This window comes from Manis pentadactyla, chromosome 1 (assembly GCF_030020395.1).
Source record: "Manis pentadactyla isolate mManPen7 chromosome 1, mManPen7.hap1, whole genome shotgun sequence".
Classification (NCBI taxonomy): Eukaryota; Metazoa; Chordata; class Mammalia; order Pholidota; family Manidae; genus Manis; species Manis pentadactyla.
Window position 1 is genome coordinate 44,096,645 of NC_080019.1, and position 19,942 is coordinate 44,116,586.

Below are 19,942 nucleotides of genomic sequence, written 5' to 3' on the forward strand. Positions count from 1 at the left end.
GAGACCTCAATCTCAGGTCAAATTGTACTTCTTTAGGGTACTATATTGGGCCCCAAGACTGAGTCCAGTTCTCATCAAGAGTTGGCACAGAACTGTCCATCTCCCCTTCACAGCCCTCATCACAGCTGTCATGCTACTTGTATAGTAATTTAATTTGTGTCTCTTCTCTGAATACACTGTAAACCTTACAGTCACACAAAGTCACTCAACATTATTTACACAACCTGCTGGAACATGTTAGAGTATTCCATTTATCACCAATATTTCAATGGAGGAATCATCCAGGTACTTTCATATAATGTAACACAATTGCTGAATATGCAGTTTTTAATCAGTATCAAGAATCTGGGGAAAACATGGGATTATTGCTACCAGTTAGGTTATAAAGCAACTTGTACGGACAGGGGCATTCTGGTGCACATAGAGATGAAGAACCCAGGCTGACTTAACATATCTAAAATATGAAAAAAATCGATCAGTTTTTCTTTTTTCTCTATTATAAGAATCCTTCCTAAACTAGCCTCAAAGTGTCCTATAAGAATAAACAAAGAATAGAAGGAATGGAGCTGCCCACTAAGGGTAAGGACAAACATGGCTATGGACTGGGACACTAAGTCCCAACAAGTAAAAAAATGCCATTTTGTTTTTTCCCTCCATGCATAGAAACAATAGAAATTAAGGAACTATTATTTTACTTAGGAGAGAAAAAAAGAAAGACTGTATTTGTTATACCTGAGGAGGTAAAGAAAAAAGTAACATCCTCAAAGTCCACCAGGAGAAAAAATGAGAGAAGAAAAGATGCAGAGTGAGGAAAGGAGATGAACTGAATCCCACCTGGTCTCTACTGGCCCATTTTCCCTCCTCTCACCCCTCCCCCTGCAAAATCAAATGCAAAGGTTTAATTTCATGACAGTAAAATAAAAATGGTATTTGTGGGGGAGGCTATGAAAGTGAAGGGGCAGAGATTACATGGCAAATGTAGTTTCCTCTCAATTTTGTTGTAAACCTAAAACTGTTCTAAAAAATAGCCATAAAAAACAGGTCATCAGATTAAGTGCAAGTTGGGTAAGAGACATTTAGAGTAGGCAGTTCCATACTTGCACAGTTGATACTGTTGAAAGATGAACTAAAACATTTTAAACATTTAAAAAGTTTAGTTGAGCAGAAAGTGGTTTGAAACTGGCACCACCCAATGAATGGCAAGTGGCTAGTAGCACTCCACCAACAGGAGCCAGGGGAAGACATACAGAGGAGGTGTGGGAAAAAAGAAAGAAAATTATTACACTGGCTATAGCTTAAAGCCTAGCTGGCCGTTTGTGACCGGTTGTCCATAGGTTTCAATTTCGTAACTATGAGGCATTTACAGGCTTAGATTTTGGTTTGTTTATGTAAGCTGCCATATCAGTCTACTGGCCTGCTTGTTTCATTCATTTAACACTGGGCACCTATTATGTGCCAAGCACAGTGTTTCAACTGAATTTCATTCATGATTTGAGATATCTGAATATCCAAAGAACTTCATTATTTGTAAATTAACTTGAGCTCAGTAACTTGTTACACAGAAGAACATAGGCTTGAATAATCTAATACATTCTGTAGAGTTCCACTCAATATCTGGTAGGGATCAACCAATTTAAACATGATAATTATTTCATGTGTTCTTATACTCATCTGCTACTTAGTGGTTCTTGGTCCTGACATAGTACTTTAGTTTTATTTCTAACATTAGGCACAAACATTCAAAAATCATTTTCTAAAATTTAGTCAGTCCAATGCAGGGATCACTGGCTTTGTTTTAGATAGTTGTTCTGCCTACCATGTCATTCAAAATATGTTGCTATTCTCTTTTGTAGATGGCTTTAAAGTGGCCATTCCCTTCTAAATTACTGAAGCCCTTATTCTTGAGAATATTTCACACCTGCAAAGGAAAATCTCAACAACTCAACTGTTGGAGCAGATGGCCATGAAGGGTCCGGGTTCTAAGATTCAGGGGTTTCATGACCAGAGTCTAGCCCACAGAGTTCAATGTCACATCTCCAAGGGATAAACACCACAGACAGACCTAATAAACACCTGATAAGAAACAAAGGAAGCCCAACCCCATTAATAGCCCTGTTATCTCATGCTAAAAAGTATCTACTTCTTTCTCTTACTTTCCCCACAAATACAACTAGCACACATACAACTATGAAGGCACCAGAAGAAACAAGTATAAATGGCAAAGTTTAAAGAATCTATAGAGAAAAAGTTGGCTGCTCCAGAGGAAGAAAACTCAGGTACCCAGGGCTGGGTTCTGCACATCCAGTGCCTACAGCACACCTGGAGTTATGCAATGGGGCAGCTTCACAGGTACATGCATGCACTCTGAAAACGAACATCATCCTAGATCTCATTCACAGACCTCAATGTCCAAGCTGGTTGCGATTTTTTATTTAAAAATTAGTCCAGTGGAAAAATACACTGGCGACACAAACATGCTGATCTTTTTTCTCTCCAAAAGATAAACAAAACAGGTATGAGCCTTCTGTTTTCTTAGCACTCAAATGTGATCTCCCCTCAGAGCAGAAACATAAATAATAGGAAACAACACAAGAAAATAAAGTAAAGTAAGGATGAGATACTACAAAGATTCTGAAGTAAACACTCATTAATCAATGACTGAAAAATAATTCTACAACATAAAGGTTAGCACACAGTATAATCAAAAACCCTGTAAAATGCACTATGCAGATATATTTTCTGTAGTCTGAAATGAGGAAACTAAAGCTTAGAGAGAGGTTCAGTTGATTTGCTCCAAGTCAAAGATAAAGACAGCACTAGCACCTAGGTCTTCTACTTTCTAACCTTCTGGTTTCTCATTACAGCCTGGAAAAGACTAGGAGAAGCATGCCAGAGCCACAGGTCTTACAATACTAACAACAATAAACACTACCACAACACTCTTTACTTGTGGCTTAAATTGTATACATTCTAATTTTAACAAATACAAAGTCTTTCCTCAAGCCTTCTACCAATGTCTATCATGTGAATAGGATAATCTGACATCATTATTTCAGCTACTAAATTGGCCAACAGTTGTGGTTTTTTGATCTATAGGTTCCTTTAAGGGAATCTGTCTTGTAAGGTTCAGACACCAACACCACCAACGATGGGACTAGAGATTAGCACTTGAGTACCTCTCTCTGTCACCTCACTTACCTTGATGGGTATTTCAGTGAGTATGCAGCAGCCAAGAACCCACCTAGGTTGTGGCCAAGTAAGATCATTTTGTCCAATCCTAGGGCATATCTCCACTCTTCAATGGATTCCACAAACTGATTCTCCACTTCTTCTGCATCACTGTCAAACCTCGGTCTACTACTTCGCCCAAAGCCCAACAGGTCAAAAGCATAGACAGGTCTATTGGTGCAAAGATCTCCAAAATTCAGTGCCCAAAGTCCAAGACCTCCTCCAAAGCCATGGAGGAGAACAAGAGGAGTCTTATTTGCAAAATTATGAGAGAACTTCAGTGTCCATATTTTATTTCCATTAGATATACGAACAGGTTCTTTTTTGTATGTGCAGGGGACACCTAATGAAAACATAAAAGAGAAGATCCACTTAGCTTCACTGCTTCCGAAAAGGGGAATATTCTCAGAGCAATTAGAAATTAATAATCCAAAAACCATCTGATATCCACTCTTATGATTTTAGCCTTTATTATGTCATCCCTAAAAAAAGTATGTATTTTATTGAAGCAATTAATTCTTAATTACCATCTTTTACATCTAAGAGGAAGATCTATCCCAGACAAGCCTTAAGTATCTGTGACCATGGTGTTGTGGCAAGTCCCGTCAGCTCTTTGGACTTCTTTCTATATTCTATATCTATTAAATGAGGGCTTCCACTCCTAGAGCTGGAGAGGAGCTTTTTCACAGAGTTCATTGGAGGTCTTTAACTTTGCAGACAGTAATATAAGAATACCTTGAATCTGTCTAATACTTGAAGATTAAGCATTGAAGATTGAAGACTCAAAAGAAACATTTTCCCTTAAAAGTAATAATGAATTATTTAGGGAAGGACTTACAGTATCTATATTAAACATATAACTGAAATTTCAAATCAGTTAGAAAAAAGGTGACAGGTTATAGTAGGAACTCCTCAGCAAGAGGCATCAGGTAATGTGAATTCAAGTCCAAAATAATCTCCCTAAAAAATGCAAATAATCACAATTTTGTAGGTAAAAACTCTTAATTGCCCTCAGTTATGTGGGACTAAGTACTTTAAATCACCACCCAAATTGACTAAAGATGAAGCTGATTTGAAATCCACTTACATTAAATTATCAACTGAATGGCTACATTTTAGATATACCCCTTAATTATTTGTGCATATTCATCTGCAGTGGGCAAACACCATAGTGCCAGAGGTTTCTGCCCTTTAACTGAAGAAGTATCTCAGATTTTCTACTTACAGATAGTGGCAGCAAAGAGGAAACACAGCATTCATTCAAAATATTAATAGAGTCTGTGCTTCCAGGTCCAGGGAAATGCCACCAGTTTAGGAAGGGAGATAACTCCACATTAGTGCCAAACCAAACCACATCAGCATTTTGATCTAAAGGTTCTTTTCTTTTTCTCCTCCTTTTTCTACTTTCTTTACTATGGTTTTATTACCTCTGGTGACAGCTATTAATCCTTAGGAACACTTCCATCTATAGCAGTCCCTCCAAAATAGACTGTAGAGATGATTTGTGGGAGATAAATTCTCTCAGCTTTTGCTTATCTGGAAATGTTTAATCCCTCCTTCAAATTTAAATGATAATCTTGCCGGATACAGTAATCTTGGTTCCAGGCCCCTCTGCTTCATGGCATTAAATACATCATGCCACTCCCTTCTGGCATGTAAGGTTTCTGCTGAGAAGTCTGATGTTAGCCTGATGGGCTTTCCTTTGTATGTGATCTTATTTCTCTCTCTGGCTGCTTTTAATAGTCTGTCTTTATCCTTGATCTTTGCCATTTTAACTACTATATGTCTTGGTGGTGTCCTCCTTGGGTCCCTTGTGTTGGGAGATCTGTGGATCTCTGTGGCCTGAGAGACCATCTCCTTCTCCAGATTGGGGAAGTTTTCAGTGATTACCTCCTCAAAGACACTTTCTATCCCTTTCTCTTCTTCTTCTGGTATCCCTATAATGCAAATATTGTTCCGTTTGGATTGGTCACACAGTTCTCTCAATATTCTTTCATTCTTAGAGATCCTTTTTTCTCTCTGTGCTGAGGCTTCTTTGTATTGCTCTTCTCTGGTTTCTATTTCATTTATCATCTCCTCCACCACATCCAACCTGCTTTTAATACCCTCCATTGTGTTCTTCAACAATTGGATCTCCAACCAGAATTCATTCCTGAGTTCTTGGATATCTTTCCGTACCTCCATTAGCATGTTAATGATTTTTACTTTGAACTCCCTTTCAGGAAGAGTCACGAGGTCCATGTCATTTAAATCTTTCTTGGGAGTTGTATTAATAATTTTACTCTAGACCAGGTTCCTTCGGCGTTCCATATTTGTATATGGCGCCCTCTAGTGTCCAGAAACTCTACTCTCTGGAGCTGCTCAGCCCCTGAAGCAATGTCAGAGTTCGCAGGGGAGTGATATTGGTGCCTGGAGGGGAGGAAAGAGTCCTGCTTCCTGGATGCTATGCCTGCCTCCACTGCCTGAACCAGTGGGCCAAGCACACAGGTATAAGCTTTTGTCCCAGAGCAGCCAGATATGGATCCCTGCTTTCCACAAGCAGTCAGAATCCCAGTCTCCCCAGGAACTCCACCTGTCCCAGCTTCCAAACCCTGTAATCACGAGAATATGATGAAAGCATGATGAAATGTAGACTTGTGCTCCCAGAGCAGATCTCCAGAGCTAGGTATTCAGCAGTCCCAGACTTCCGCTCCCTCCCTGCTCAGTTTCTCTTCCTCCCACCAGTGAGCTGGGGTGGGAGAGGGGCTTGGGTCCCGCCGGGCCACCACTTTGGTATGTTACCCTGTTCCGTGAGGTCTGCTCTTATCTCCAGGTGTATGCAGTCTGGTGCAGTCCTCTTTCCTGTTGCTCTCTCAGGGTTAGTTGTATTAATTACATTTTCGTATTATATGCCTTTTTAGGAAGAAGCCTGTGTCTCACCTCTCAATGCCGCCATCTTTAATCCCACATCAGCATTTTGAATACATGTTTGTGTATTCCCATAAAAACTATCTGTAACCTCTATCAGAGGTCACCCTACTGAATCAGTCACTTGCTTTCATATCTGATATTGGACCAGAGGCCAATTCTCACTTCTATTTGAATCCCTAGAACCTAGAAGTAGGGAATCATTATGTTTGTTAAATTCATAAATTGAGTATCTAGCAACCATTTTTATCTCCTAACAAATTTTTTTTTAATTTTAGAAAATTACAGTAACTTTCCCAGCATTGTAGAGAAGAAGATGACCCAAGTATAGAGTGAGTAGAAATTTATTTTTCTGCTAAAAATCCACTTTAGATAGCTAACTGTCCCTTCCTATGGATATAACCTGTTACGGTCACTTACTCCTGAATCACTGAAATGCACAGGCAAGAAAATTCATTGTTGGTAAAGAGATGAAAAACAGGCATAGGCAGAACATGTCCACACATATGCACAGTAACCATGTATGGGAAGTGCACCCCATAATCCACTCCTCTAAATGTTATCAGCAGAACAAAATTGCATAATAAACACTATTGCTTAAAAGTGTACCCACAGACACCTGGGAATACCCTTACAGAACAAGTTTGGGTAAATTTTAGTGCTCATAGGAAACAGGAAAAGGTTTCCACACCGCTATAAATGCAGAACTAGGAATTCTCAGGATCATCCCACCCCTCATTTTACAGGAAAGAAATGGGTAACTAAGAAAAGTGCCTTGCCCAAGATTCTGTAACCACCTAATTGCAGATCTGGGCCTAGATCAGGTCACCCTGTTCTAGTCCAATACTTATTCCACCATATAAGACTACCTATTCTGGAACACCTAGAGCCTGTTCTCAAAGTGTAGTCTGAGGACCCCTGGGGAGTCCCTGAGACATTTTTAGGAGATCTATGAGGCTAATACTATTTTCTTAACAACACTAAGTCTTTATTTGCCTTTTTTAATCTGATTGTTTGATGAGTATACAGCAGTTTTTTCTGGATATCACATAATATGCGACTAGCAACAGTCTGATACAGAATCAGATAAGAGAATCCAACTGCCTTATATTAGGCCAGATATTAAAGAGATATGCAAATGTAAAAAATGCTACTCTTCTCACTACATTTCTGTTTGAAAAGTAGTTATTTTTAGAAAACATGTTATTTATTTTAACCTGTAATGGGTTTATTACTATCATTTTAAATAAATTAATGCATTTTAAAGTATGCAGTTTTAGTTTCTAATATGGTAAATATTGATAGCTATAACCTATAAACAAAGCTCCTTTGGGTCCTTAATAATTTAAGAGTACAACAGAGACCCAAGAAGTTTGAGAACCCTGTGTCCCCACATTTATGTACTTGCTGATGATGTGGAAAAGGAAAAAAGTTCTTTGCCAACAATTAACACACCACAGAATCTTATCTCCAGTTTCAGAGCAATGCAATATATTGGACCCACTTTAGCGAATAGCTCAGTTAACTTATAAGAAGAATATCTTACATTTTAATATTTTCTCTTCAGCTTCTTTAAGGTGTGATGTAGATGTAGGGCACCATGTGGGAAGCCAACTAGTTAGCCATCCTGACCTAGAACATCAAAACAAAATATAAATATGTGAGTTAGCGCTCTTCTCAACTACTGTTATACACAGAGAAGAAAAGCAGAATAGGAAACTTAATGTCTCTGTGATGGTGGAGCTCTCTATGTATGACAAAATTCACCTAAGAGTACAAAGCATTGTGGTAAGGTATTGCGATAGATATTCAACTTCAGCCTGTGAGTTTACAAGCAGATACCAAAATCTATCCTATCTTCATGGATAGTCAGATTTCAAATAATCAAGCAGAGATTAAAAATATGCAGAACAAGAAAAGACAAAAAAGGCATTCCCACAACCCCATAGCAAGACAGCGTCTTAGGAAGGTGGACATGAAATAAGTTAAAGACCCATGAGTAGGTTCAGCTGAATGATAGGTTCACAACAAGTATAAAATGCACCTGCTATGAGGGTTGAAAAAAATCTTTTTAAAATATGAGATTGTTATTTGAAAAAGACTTCAACTCTCATGGTTAAGAGTTGTAACATATCCCTAATACAAAAGCTGGTCTGTGTACAATCTGCCTAGGGTGAACTGGTTAACCATTAATGGAAAAGCTTCAGGTTCCAACAAATGGTAGACAAAAAGAATGACCCAGGCATCTGGCAGAAGACAGTGGAACAAAGAGAACAAGGAAGCAGGCCTGCACTAACAGGTAAGGAAAGGCAAGGGGAGGCTGGCACTGACATCCTTGCTATTAGCTAATCAAGGAAAGGGTGAGCCTTCACCTTCTGGCCTGGCAGCAGCAGACCTTATTGTAACAATCTGAGGTAAGGCAGAGCTTCAGCAGTCATCGGACAGTGAGCAAGGGCTCAGCACATGACCAGTACTATCTAAAATGAGGACTTTCTGATGAATGAGAAAATGGATTCAGAGACTTAAGTTCAATACCTAGCGACTCCAAAACCCTTTTTTCTCAGGTGACTACTTTCCTTAAAATGTATGAGTTGTCATTACCTGCAGGATAAAGTTACAGAAGAAGAGAAGATATATAATGGCCTGCATTATAATGAGGCTCTACTCTTATGTACTCTTCTGCCAGTTTCAAGCCTTCTACTTTAACAAGATAGGATGATAAGACTTCTAGGCATCCCAAATGTTACATTTAACTTGTTATCAAGGTGTAACATAATAGAAAACATTATTAATATGAATCTATTTGTGAATATATAAACCTATTTACAAATTATCAAAGACAAACAATTCAGAGATTCTGCAATTAATTTTTGAATTCATTCAACAATTTTTCAGTTGCTAAAAAAAAAAGCAGTTAACAAGAAATTAAAAGAATCTTATGATCTCTAGAGATTAAAATTTAAAAAGTAAAACATTATTAAGCTGATGCTCTTTTGTCCTTGACCAGGAATGGTCATCAAAGTCTATGTCTGGCAATAAAAATGGGAGCTAGTACCAAGAGGAAGTTCCTTATAACTCAGTCATCAATTTCTTAAAATCCCTCAAATCATAGCAGTTCTTTGCCAGAGAGAATCAGAGGTCAGTACAAAATAAAAAATAAAATTAAAGTGAAATGAACTATAATCTACTCTTACTCCAACTGACATCATAGACATGTTGAAGGAAGGAAAACACAAATGCAATCTTTGTGTTCCAGTCTCTAAAGAATTACATTCTCTGAATACCTACTATGTACAAAGCACTAGAATTTTTTTTATTAAGGTATGATTGATATACACTCTTATGAAAGTTTCACATGAAAAAACAATGTGGTTACTACATTTACCCATATTATCAAGTCCCCACCCATGCCCCAATGCAGTCACTGTCCATCAATGCAGCAAGATGCCACAGATTCACTATGTGCCTTCTCTGTGCTACATTGTTCTCCCCGTGATCCCCCACACTATGCAAAGCACTAGAATTTAAAATGTTATACACCAGCCTGTAATATAAAAATTATGCCTACTTCTCATCACAAAACCAACTTTCAAAGGACAAGATGTCTTGTCCACGCAGTTTGCCTCCTAGTAGACTTAACTCCAAGAGGAGGCAAAATAATGTTTTTATATTTGCAAGTCTAGTGCGTTACATTACAAATTAGGCTCTTCAACCCCAAGAGTTGCTAACATCTTCAGGCTTTCACAGCAACCTTTACATCAAAGCAAATGATTTCTTTAAGTGGAGTTTTTCTAAAATATATTTAACTGGAAAGTCTATATTTAAAATAGTAAAAGATTTTTTCATTTTTAATGAAACTGTGAAGAACAGCTCTTTTCCCCTAACCCTAATAATGTTTCTGTCCTATCAGTTTTGCTTTAGCCAGATGATAAACTATTCTTTAGAAACTTTTCTACTTCTTTCTTATATGCTACAGGATTGAGTGCTACGCACATAATAGGCTTAAAGGAACATTACTAAAGAGTCAAAAGCAGGAAACTGGACAGCTACATGGAAGAGAATGAAACTGGATTATTGTCTAACCCATACACAAAAGTAAACTCGAAATGGATCAAAGACCTGAATGTAAGTCATGAAACCATAAAACTCTTGGAAAAAAACATAGGCAAAAATCTCGTGGACATAAACATAAGCAACTTCTTCATGAACATATCTCCCTGTTAAAGGGAAACAAAAGCAAAAATGGACAAGTGGGACTATATCAAACTAAAAAGCTTCAACAAAAAGACATCCTACAGTATGGGAGAATATATTCATAAATGACATATCCGATAAGGGGTTGACATGCAAAATATGTAAAGTGCTCACGCACCTCAACAAAAAGCAAATAAGCCGATTAAAAAATGGGCAGAGGAGTTGAACAGACACTTCTCAAAGAAGAAATTCAGATGACCAACAGGCACATGAAAAGATGCTCCACATCCCTAAGCATCAGAGAAATGCAAATTAAAACCCACAATGAGATAGCACCTCACAGAGAAATGCAAATTAAAACCCACAATGAGATAGCACCTCACACTAGTTAGGATGGCCAACATCCAAAAGACAAACAACAACAAATGTTGGCGAGCATATGGAGAAAGGGGAACCCTCCTACACTGCTGGTGGGAATGTAAATTAGTTCCACCATTGTGGAAAGCAGTATGGAGGTTCCTCAAAAAACTGAATATAGAAATACCATTTGACCCAGGAATTCCACTCCTAGGAATTAACCCTAAGAATACAGGAGCCCAGTTTGAAAAAGACATATGCACCCCTATGTTTATCACAGCACTATTTACAGTAGCCAAGAAATGGAAGCAACCTAAGTGTCCATCAGTAGATAAATGGACAAAGATGTGGTACATGTGCACAATGGAATATTACTCAGCCATAAGATGAAAACAAATCCTACCATTTGCAGCAACATGGATGGAGCTAGAGGGTACTATGCTCAGTGAAACAAGTATCAAATGATTTCACTCGTCTGTGGAGTATAACAACAAAGAAAAAACTGAAGGAACAAAACAGCAGCAGACTCACAGAACCCAAGAACAGACTAATGGTTACCAAAGGGAAAGGCCTGGGGAGGATGGGTGGGAAGGGAGGGATAAGGGGGGGAAAAGGGGCATTACGATTAGCACGCATAATGTCGGGGGGGGGGACATGGGGAAGGCAGTATAACACAGAGAAGACAAGTAGTGATTCTACAGCACCTTACTACGCTGATGGACAGTGACTGTAATGGGGTATGTGGTGGGGACTTGATAATAGGGGGAGTCTAGTAACCATAATATTGCTCATGTAATTGTACATTAATGACACCAAAAAAAAAAAAGAGTCAAAAGCAGGGATCTATCTTCTCCATCCTTTAGTTAATCACCCTTTGTTCACAAATTACCATGTCTTACTTACCCTGCCCCGTCTAATGCTTCAACACTCTAAAACATTCATCCAACCTCACCTCCTGTCTGTGGGGTAAATTAACCTCTTTTTCAAAGAGATCTTCTACACTTTCCACAAGATCTCCTATGTCAAGAGTGTTGCTCTGCATTTCTAAGCTTAGTATGTGGAAGACTGGAACAAAGGACATGAGATCGGAACTAAGGACACAAGACTGAAGCTTGTCAGATATCCAGCCATTCTTCCAAGGTCACAAAATCTAAAGTAAAAATTAAATTCATGTGGCCCAGATATAAAACAGTAAACAAGATATACAGTTGTCTACTCAAAGTTTTGGAAAATAAATAGAAAAGCAAAATTTAACTTGTTTTAAGCAGATAATCAATAAACATCATCCAGTGAGTAACTTCAGAAGTGACTCAAGTATCAACAGCAATAATAAAGAGAAGCCATTCACCACAGGGACTATACCTATGTGCCACATAGAAGGCTTACCAATATGCACCTAAAGGTTTTCTAAACCACCCCATCAGCTGAGCACTGACATTATTAGCAAGGCTGATAATACAAATTCTAAAGCATCTAACAACAACAAAACAAAAGGAATTCTGCTTTATAATTTCTGTAATTAATAGAATCTTTTCAGTGAGCAGACTTCTGAGTAAGGAAGCTTTAAAAGACTACACTAGAGGTGGCAATTCTAAGAAAGCCAAATAAGACATGCTTAACATATTAATAGAGCTTACTAACTTAAGAACCTGATTTTAAATATCCTGAGTTTGAGAGAGAAAACACTGAAATTTTTCCCTTACCTTTCCACCTAATTTTTTAAAAATATCATTAACATTGTACTTGTATCTTATGCCATCAACATTTAAGTTTCCTGTAATCTCTGTTTTGTTCTCTAAGACATTTGACTATCTATAGTATTGCTAAACCTGAATTGCACAATCTATAATATTGTGAAACAGTGAAAGAGGTTTCAAAGTACTCTGAAGGAAATATACAGAAGTTTGGACAATTTCCACACACTCTTGGCCACTTAAATAATATTTCTAATTAGGTTATAAGTAAAGAGGATTTCATTATTCTACAATTTTGTTTAAAATGGCCTCCATCCCTATACTGCTACTGTTAAGAAAGAAAAGTTATTACTGCTCTCAATAATCTACTTTAAGCACAATATTCTGTTATAAATATCCATTTAGCAAAACTATGAGGTTTTTATTTTTACATTAAATAATTAATTAGAGGTATGAATATTTACATTCATCTGAAATAATTCCTTAACCAATGAGTGAATGAAAACTTCCAAACTGGAAATGATAACACTTGGGCAAATAAAGCCTTCTTTCCCGGGAAGTGACTTCCTAAATCCTATTGTTGGAAAAGAGAGAAAAAAAAAAAAAGAATATGACTCATAAAACTATAATTTAAGTACTAACACGCCACTTTATTTTAAATAAATAATTTAAATGATTTAGATTATCACTAACCATTAGATCAGTGACAACACAGGTCCTCTAATATATTTTAACTTGCTTTTAAGAAATTAATTAGCTTGCTTGCCTTCTGTTTTTTTTTCTTTTCATTTCATTTTTAACCTGTAAGTTTTAAACACCCAGAGATGGAGAATCAGTGTTCTAGACATAGCCATGTCCTAGTAATATTGTTGCCCCATTTGTTTCCTACCTTCTTTCACACAGTAAACAAACTACTCCGAAATCAGACACAGCATCAAACATACTTAAAGAAAGCTACATGTGTACTTCTAGATTTACATTTCTTAACATATCCAAGTGACACTTCATGTTAGTTCTAAAGTAAGTTCATCCACTAGATAAAGAAAAGAAAAAGAAAAAAATCCCAGGTCTCAAACTAAATAATTTTTAATAAAAATCATCTTTACACATAATTTTTTATGATTCATAATCAGCACTGGGGAATTACAGAACCATGCAAGAAGTTAGATTAAAAACCTAACAATATACTGCTTCTATTACAAATAATATAAATAAAATCTTCAGGGAGTAGCTCAGAGACGTCTGTAATTCTTTAACGTATTATCCAGTGCTGTTTCTGGGATCCCCAGGACTTTACAATCTTTTGTTAAGTTCTTTATCACAGGACTGAAATCTGCATTTGCTGATCTATGATTGGCATTTTGGAGAACAGGCAAAACAGCGAAGCATGGTTGGTTCATCCAAGGTCAAGAAATAGAAACATAACACCCTACCCAATGTAATTTAAGTTCAAGATTCAAACTGTTGTCCTAGTCTAATTCAAACTTTTCATTTTTCAAAAGATTAAAGAACATCTTTTGATGTTCCTTATCTTAACACGAAAATACTTAAGTCACACAGCTGCAAAATATATAATCAACTATGAGGTTTTGATCTTAACGTTTGTGTCAGGATAAATTTACAATATTAAAGTGTTTAATTCAATAAACATATATTGAAGTTACTATTTATAAAGCCCCTTTAGTCTCTACCGAGGCATTTGAGTAAGACAAAAGCTTTGTCCTCAAGGAACTGATAAAACAAATATACAAAGAACTATGCAAAATATGGTGTAAGTGCCAAAAGAAAGTTTAGGAAACTACTGTAGACCTTTAGAAAAGGGAGATCACAATCTGTTTTAGGTCAGAGTAAACAATGTGAACCAAGCCATAGGAAATGGAGATGATGAGCAAGTAAGGTGTTTAGGAAACAATGAGAGAGATATAGCTTGGCCAGAACCCAGTGCACAGGGGTGGAAATAAGACTCCAAAGATAGATAGGAGCCACACTGTTGCAAAGGGCTTTGAAGTCAGGCTAAGGACACATAATAAGGCCACTATGTGTGGCTGTGCTACAAACAAAAAGCCACGCCTTTTGGAGATATAAACATAATTAATGAAATAAGCCATGATGAGAGCATAGAAACAGAATGTGTTACTAAAGCCTAAAATAATCCAGAAAACGGCATAAGGAGGGTCTGAACCAGGTGACAGTGGGAAAGTAGATGTACCTAGAATCTACTGGAGTTGGTGACAGATTTGGTATTCAGGGCAATGAAGAGGGGAGAAGAGAATTGAAAGATCAAGACACTGTTCTGAATCTGAATGACCAGAAGAATATAAAGCGCCCTAATAAAAATAGGGAAGTCCAGAGGAAGAACTGAGCTTTTTGTATTGTTGAGTCCAGGGGAAGGAAAGTGCAAATAAGACCCTGGCTTGGATGTTACATCTGAAGAATCTGGTGCAAACATTTGGCACATTACAAACATCACTAGGGTCCTCAAGAGGGCTCCAAAATGGGGATGAGATTTCGGTCCTCTCCACAGACAAGACAGTTGAAGGAATGTGAGTAAACAAGGCAAAAAATGAAAACAAAGATGAAGATAGAATCTTGGAGAATAACTACATTTAGAGAATGGGAAAAAGAAGAGAACCTAATAAAAGTGTCTATTGGTCTGAGGTAAGACAAGCAAAATATCCTAAGATCTAGAATGTCTGATAAGAGTTGTAAAAAAGGTGCAGCTACCTTTACAGTATCAAACACTGAAGTGGAGCTGAGAAAGATATGTACTGAGAGAAATAAAAGCCTATGGGGATGTAACACTGAAGAGTTTTGTGATTTTTTAAGTGGCAGGGAGGAGTCATTGACCTTAGCAGTTTTTTGAAAGAGAAATATCCACCTCTCCTCTCTCCAAAGCAAAGAACTACAGACAAATTCTAATGTAAATCCAGTAGGGGACTGGAAGGGGAAAGGGAGAAAAAAAAATAAGTCCCTTCTTTATAGCTTGATTTCCATAGTGTAAATACTATCATGTTGCCAATGGTTGGCAAAATTTCTGAACAATTTAGCAATGGCTGCCAGTACAAGCTAACTCCAGTACAACATTGCAAACCACCTATTTTACTGTCTACTCTGCAACTAAACAATTCTGTGACAGCTTTCTTTGGAACTGATACTTAATCATTCTCTGAGACAACCTTGCAGCAATTGACATAGTACTCCTTGGAACTTTTCTTGGAACTGATCATTAATTATTACCTGCAACAACCTTGCAGCAATTCACACAGTAACCCACTCTTGTCACATTTAGCTTTCTCAACTGTATTGCAACTGAAAAGGGTTGAAAGCCAAATTGCCTCCATGCATGCCTGTCTTCACTAAGAGTCACAAAAGAAAACACAAGAATCATTATGCCTCCAAAAGCCCTCCTAGGACCAGTTTATAATTGTTTCCTTTGTTAATGTCATCTCCCCATCCAAACCTGAAATGTTTTATGGATAGGAAACTTGTGCCAAGACTTCAGTTTTATCACAATCCACTTGGCTCTTAGGATAGTTACACTGTTTTACCATATTTTTTGAAAAGTGAGCTCTGTGTAAAGGCAATGGTAAAATAAAGTGTCAGTAGAGTAAGCAAAAGAAACAAGAACCAAACATCCCACATGCATCTCAATCCCAGTGAGAGGTAGCTGAGATAGGGAAAGAGCCTTAGATTAATCCCAGACATTTGAGGGGGCTCCAATCCAACCCTGCTACTTGTTAGTGGGGTGTTCAAAGCCCTTCCAGTTGCAGTTTCAACTGAAACACGGGAACAGTAATACCAAACCACAGGGTTGACCTCAGGTTTACTATGAGCACGTTTAGGCAACACCCAGCAGAAACACATGCTTGCTCACCTGCTTGGTACAGTTCTGAAGGCCACACTAATGTAGACACTGGACATTGCTCAAGTGTATTGCCAAGACTACCAAGGAGGCCTACCTCTGTCATGGGACTATGGCTGGTCAGCTGCTAAGGATTTTTTAGTCTGCCCCCAGTGACCTCCAGCTATCACCTAAAGCCACAAATTCCTTTTGCCACTGTGCCCTGGACTCCCAAGCCCCAAGACAACATGTAGACCAGAGTTCACCTAAAAACAGTGTCAGAAAGAGCCAAACATGTTGCCACAAACTAGATGGGTAAAAGATACCAGTCAGGTTCCTATTTGTGTACACGTGACACTGAGCATCTCACCTCAACAAGGAAGTTCATCAACAAAACAAAGGACCCATTAATGACACAAACAAAATTCAGTAGAAGAACCTGGTTTCTAATATTTTGCAACTTTTACCCCAACATCTTTCCAAATACGCTGTTCTTCATGGTACTCCCTATTATCTTCTATCCTTTAGGCTGTTTCATATGCAAATTTCTCCAGACATCTTAAGTAGGACAGTTATTAAATACTAAATATACATAAGGAAGCACAGAACTTATTTACTTTCCAATATAAATGACTAGCCTTGAAAAATAAGGCAATAATTTTATGGCAATTTCATTTTCCTACTATCTGTCTACTGACAAGTTCATGTAGTTAGATAGAAAATAATTTAAACTTAGTGTATATACGTATATCAAGAAGTCTCAACTTCCATAGTTTCTGAAGCATAAACATACATACACTTCTCCAGTAACACTAGAACACTTGTAAGCAAAGGAAGCTCTCCTTTTGAAAGATCATTAATTCTGAACTTGCTATCCATATCGTGTTAACTTGCTATCAAGTATCCGAAATTACACTTTTTCTGAGACCCAAAGCCTTACATCCGCTCCGCCAACCCCGTCTCCCTCACGCTGGGCTCCTCCTGCCCCCGACACCCCCTCTCTCCCACGTCTTCAGGGGGTGAATTTGGACTCTCGGTCTCAGACGGCCTCGAGGCAGCGCCGCCCCTTCCTCCGGGCTGTGGAGAGGCTTGGCCCAGGCGGCACTTTCGTTCCGGTCCCGGGCTGCACAGAGCACAGCGCGGACCTGAAGGCAGAAGCCGTCGGAAGGGGACGGCGACTCGGCCGTTCCCCCTGCCTGGAGGCTGGTGCTGGGACGGCGGTCACGGCCCGGGGCGCGGGGGCAGGGCGAGGGTCCGAGGCCGCCGACGTCCCGAAGGACACCCTTGGCTGGCGACGAGGCCCGTCTGGGGGCCCGGCCACCCTCTCCGCCAGCCCCGCGGACCAGCTTACACAGCAAGGCGGCCGCCCCTCCGCGCGTTAGTCAGACTCAGGCTCCCTCCACCGCCGGCGCCCGCCCGGGGCAGAGCGGGCCCGGGGCTCCTTACCTGGGCGCCGCGCGGACTCCGGCCGGGGCTGGGCGAGGGACCGGCCGGGCTGGTTACGGGTCCTCGGCGCTGCCCTCCTGCCCGCCGGGTCGGCTCTGGCCTTCGTGGGGGGCGCGCGCCGGATACCCACGCAGACCGGGCCGCACTCACCTCTCGCAGGTGTCCGCCGAGTCCACCTCCTCCTCCTCCGCCGCCATGACCGCCGCCGCCGCGGGAGCGACCAACCCTCCCACTAAGCCGGCTGACAGGCCGACTGCACCGCCCCGGCCGCCGCCGCCCTTAAGGCTGCCGCCGCCCGCGCATGCGTTGCCCGCCCAGTCGCACGCCCGGGCGGTGCGAACGCGCGCCTGCGCGTGCCGGGTCATCCCCCACCCACCCACGCATGCGTCATCCCGCCGGAATCGCTCGGGGGTGGGCGCTGGGCGGGGCAGCCAACCTGGATAGGTTGTTGAGACTCACCAGTAAAGTCAGGTGGTATCTAATTTCAATGTCTGTGTTAATGCATCATCGCAGGTGTTGACTGTCAGGTGCCGGGCACTGAGCTGGTACCTGGTAGAACGCTGGGAACCTTGCCCGGGCAGAGACAAGAGAATGTCCGATAGGTGCTGCAATGACGGAGGAAATGTAATGCAGGTGATATAGGACCTCCCGCCAGCCCTTCCCTTTAGGTGGGTATCCTAGGGGACATGGCGACTCACAGGACCCTTCAGCCAATCAGTATTCACTGACCTGAGGGTCACTGCTGTATGCGCTGCGGTTACAGTAGTGGCCCAAACCAGCAACTCCCATTCACCCCGCATTCAGTATGCACGGGAGACGGGTAAAGTGTCCCTGTGGAAGTATTAGTTCTTGACAGGGAAGAACTAATTCAAATAATTGACATCTCTTGACCTGTTTTGCAAGTTTTGCTAGCCCTCAGATACTGCCTGTTTTTGTAATTGTAACACTTCCGTTATTGTGTAATTATACAACTACCATTCATTCATTCGTATTTACTGTGTGCCTATGATGTGCCTACTCTGTCCTAAAAGCTGAGAAACAATAGATTGAAAGAGAGTTAGTAGTACCTTTATGGGGGCTATGCTAAATATACTACCCTTTATTTTTAAATGCATTTCGTAGCTCCTTGCAGTTCATGAGCCTCCATAACCCATCTGGCACTCAGATTCTCAGCCTTGTATAATTGTGACAGCTTTTTAATGGACATAATTAAATATCCTTCCAACTACACTGGAAGTTCCTTGAGGGTAGAAATGGTGTCTTCTATGATGTAGGGGAAAAAAGCCATTCATACTACCTTGAGCATAGTAATAATTAATATTTTTGTTGTATTTGATCCAGATCAGAAATATCTTTAGGAAGACTCGGACATATAAAAACACTTCCAGGAATTCATGGTGTTTCCAGATACTCATACTGTGTCTGCAGAAACTGACCCTCTCTTGTTACAGAAAACCGGAAAACCTGGACTGCATCATTGATGGAAGAACCAAGCGGCACTCAGAGGTTGGAAGACAGAGGTTTATTTTATGCCAGCGGGCTCAGAGGAGAGTGATCTCCAAAGGCTGAGCCCCGAGTACAGCAGGGCCATGCCTTTTATACATTTACTACAAAGCTAAGGGAGGAGTCGGCACCCAGAAACTGTTGCAGTAGGAGCTGTTAGGTCACTATAGGTGTATTCAGGATGCTAGTTATATTTTAATCTGTTTCTGTAAAGGTTACCCGGATACCTTATTATAAACTAATGGGCTTCCATGACTATGATTAACAAGCTGTTCCATACCACTGAGTCCCGGTGGGGGCAGAGAATACATTGCTATATGGTTTTAAATCTCAAGCACCCAATCACCTTGTGATTCCTTTATATTCTTGAAGCCTTAACAGAAACGTTGTCTCCTTGGCTTCCTTGGCTTCCTACCAATCCTGGAGAGGGGGAGGGACTTGAGAAGTTTCTATTTCTTCATCACTATAATCACCTCTCAGACCATATCTGTATTGGGCACCTGTTTCTTTATTGGCCAGGCTGGTTGTGGGGGACTCTACTGTCTGGAGTACGGTCCCAGCCCAGTGGTACTGAGTCCAGTCACAAAGCCCAAGGATGTGGCAACAACTCCTGTGGCACCTTTGGAAAGTTGGACTGGCATGCATGTACCCTCACAGGTCTTTGTGGACCTGGAGCCTGCTCTCATAGATGCCTATGGCTGCTGCACAGTTTAAAAAAAAAGAGAGAGGGAAAAGAGAGACAGATCATTGATTCAAGGCTGCAGTTTTTCCA

General features: G+C 40.0%; 1 protein-coding gene across 3 annotated transcripts in view; it reads right to left on the reverse strand.

Moving 5' to 3' along the window:
- The window catches only part of ABHD5 (abhydrolase domain containing 5, lysophosphatidic acid acyltransferase), a 34,614-nt gene extending 16,567 nt beyond the window's left edge, over positions 1-18,047 (reverse strand). For 2 of the 3 annotated variants that reach the window (XM_036897150.2, XM_036897149.2), the window contains exons 1-3: positions 17,818-18,047; positions 7,682-7,767; positions 3,199-3,571 (exon numbers count right to left, since the gene is read on the reverse strand). In XM_036897150.2, the coding sequence (XP_036753045.2) occupies positions 3,199-3,571; positions 7,682-7,767; positions 17,818-18,032 (674 nt within the window). In that variant the 5' untranslated portion in view covers positions 18,033-18,047. The remainder of the gene's footprint in view (positions 1-3,198; positions 3,572-7,681; positions 7,768-17,817) is intronic. The other variant, XM_036897151.2, reaches the window with a different exon arrangement.
- Positions 18,048-19,942: the final 1,895 nt, after the last annotated feature.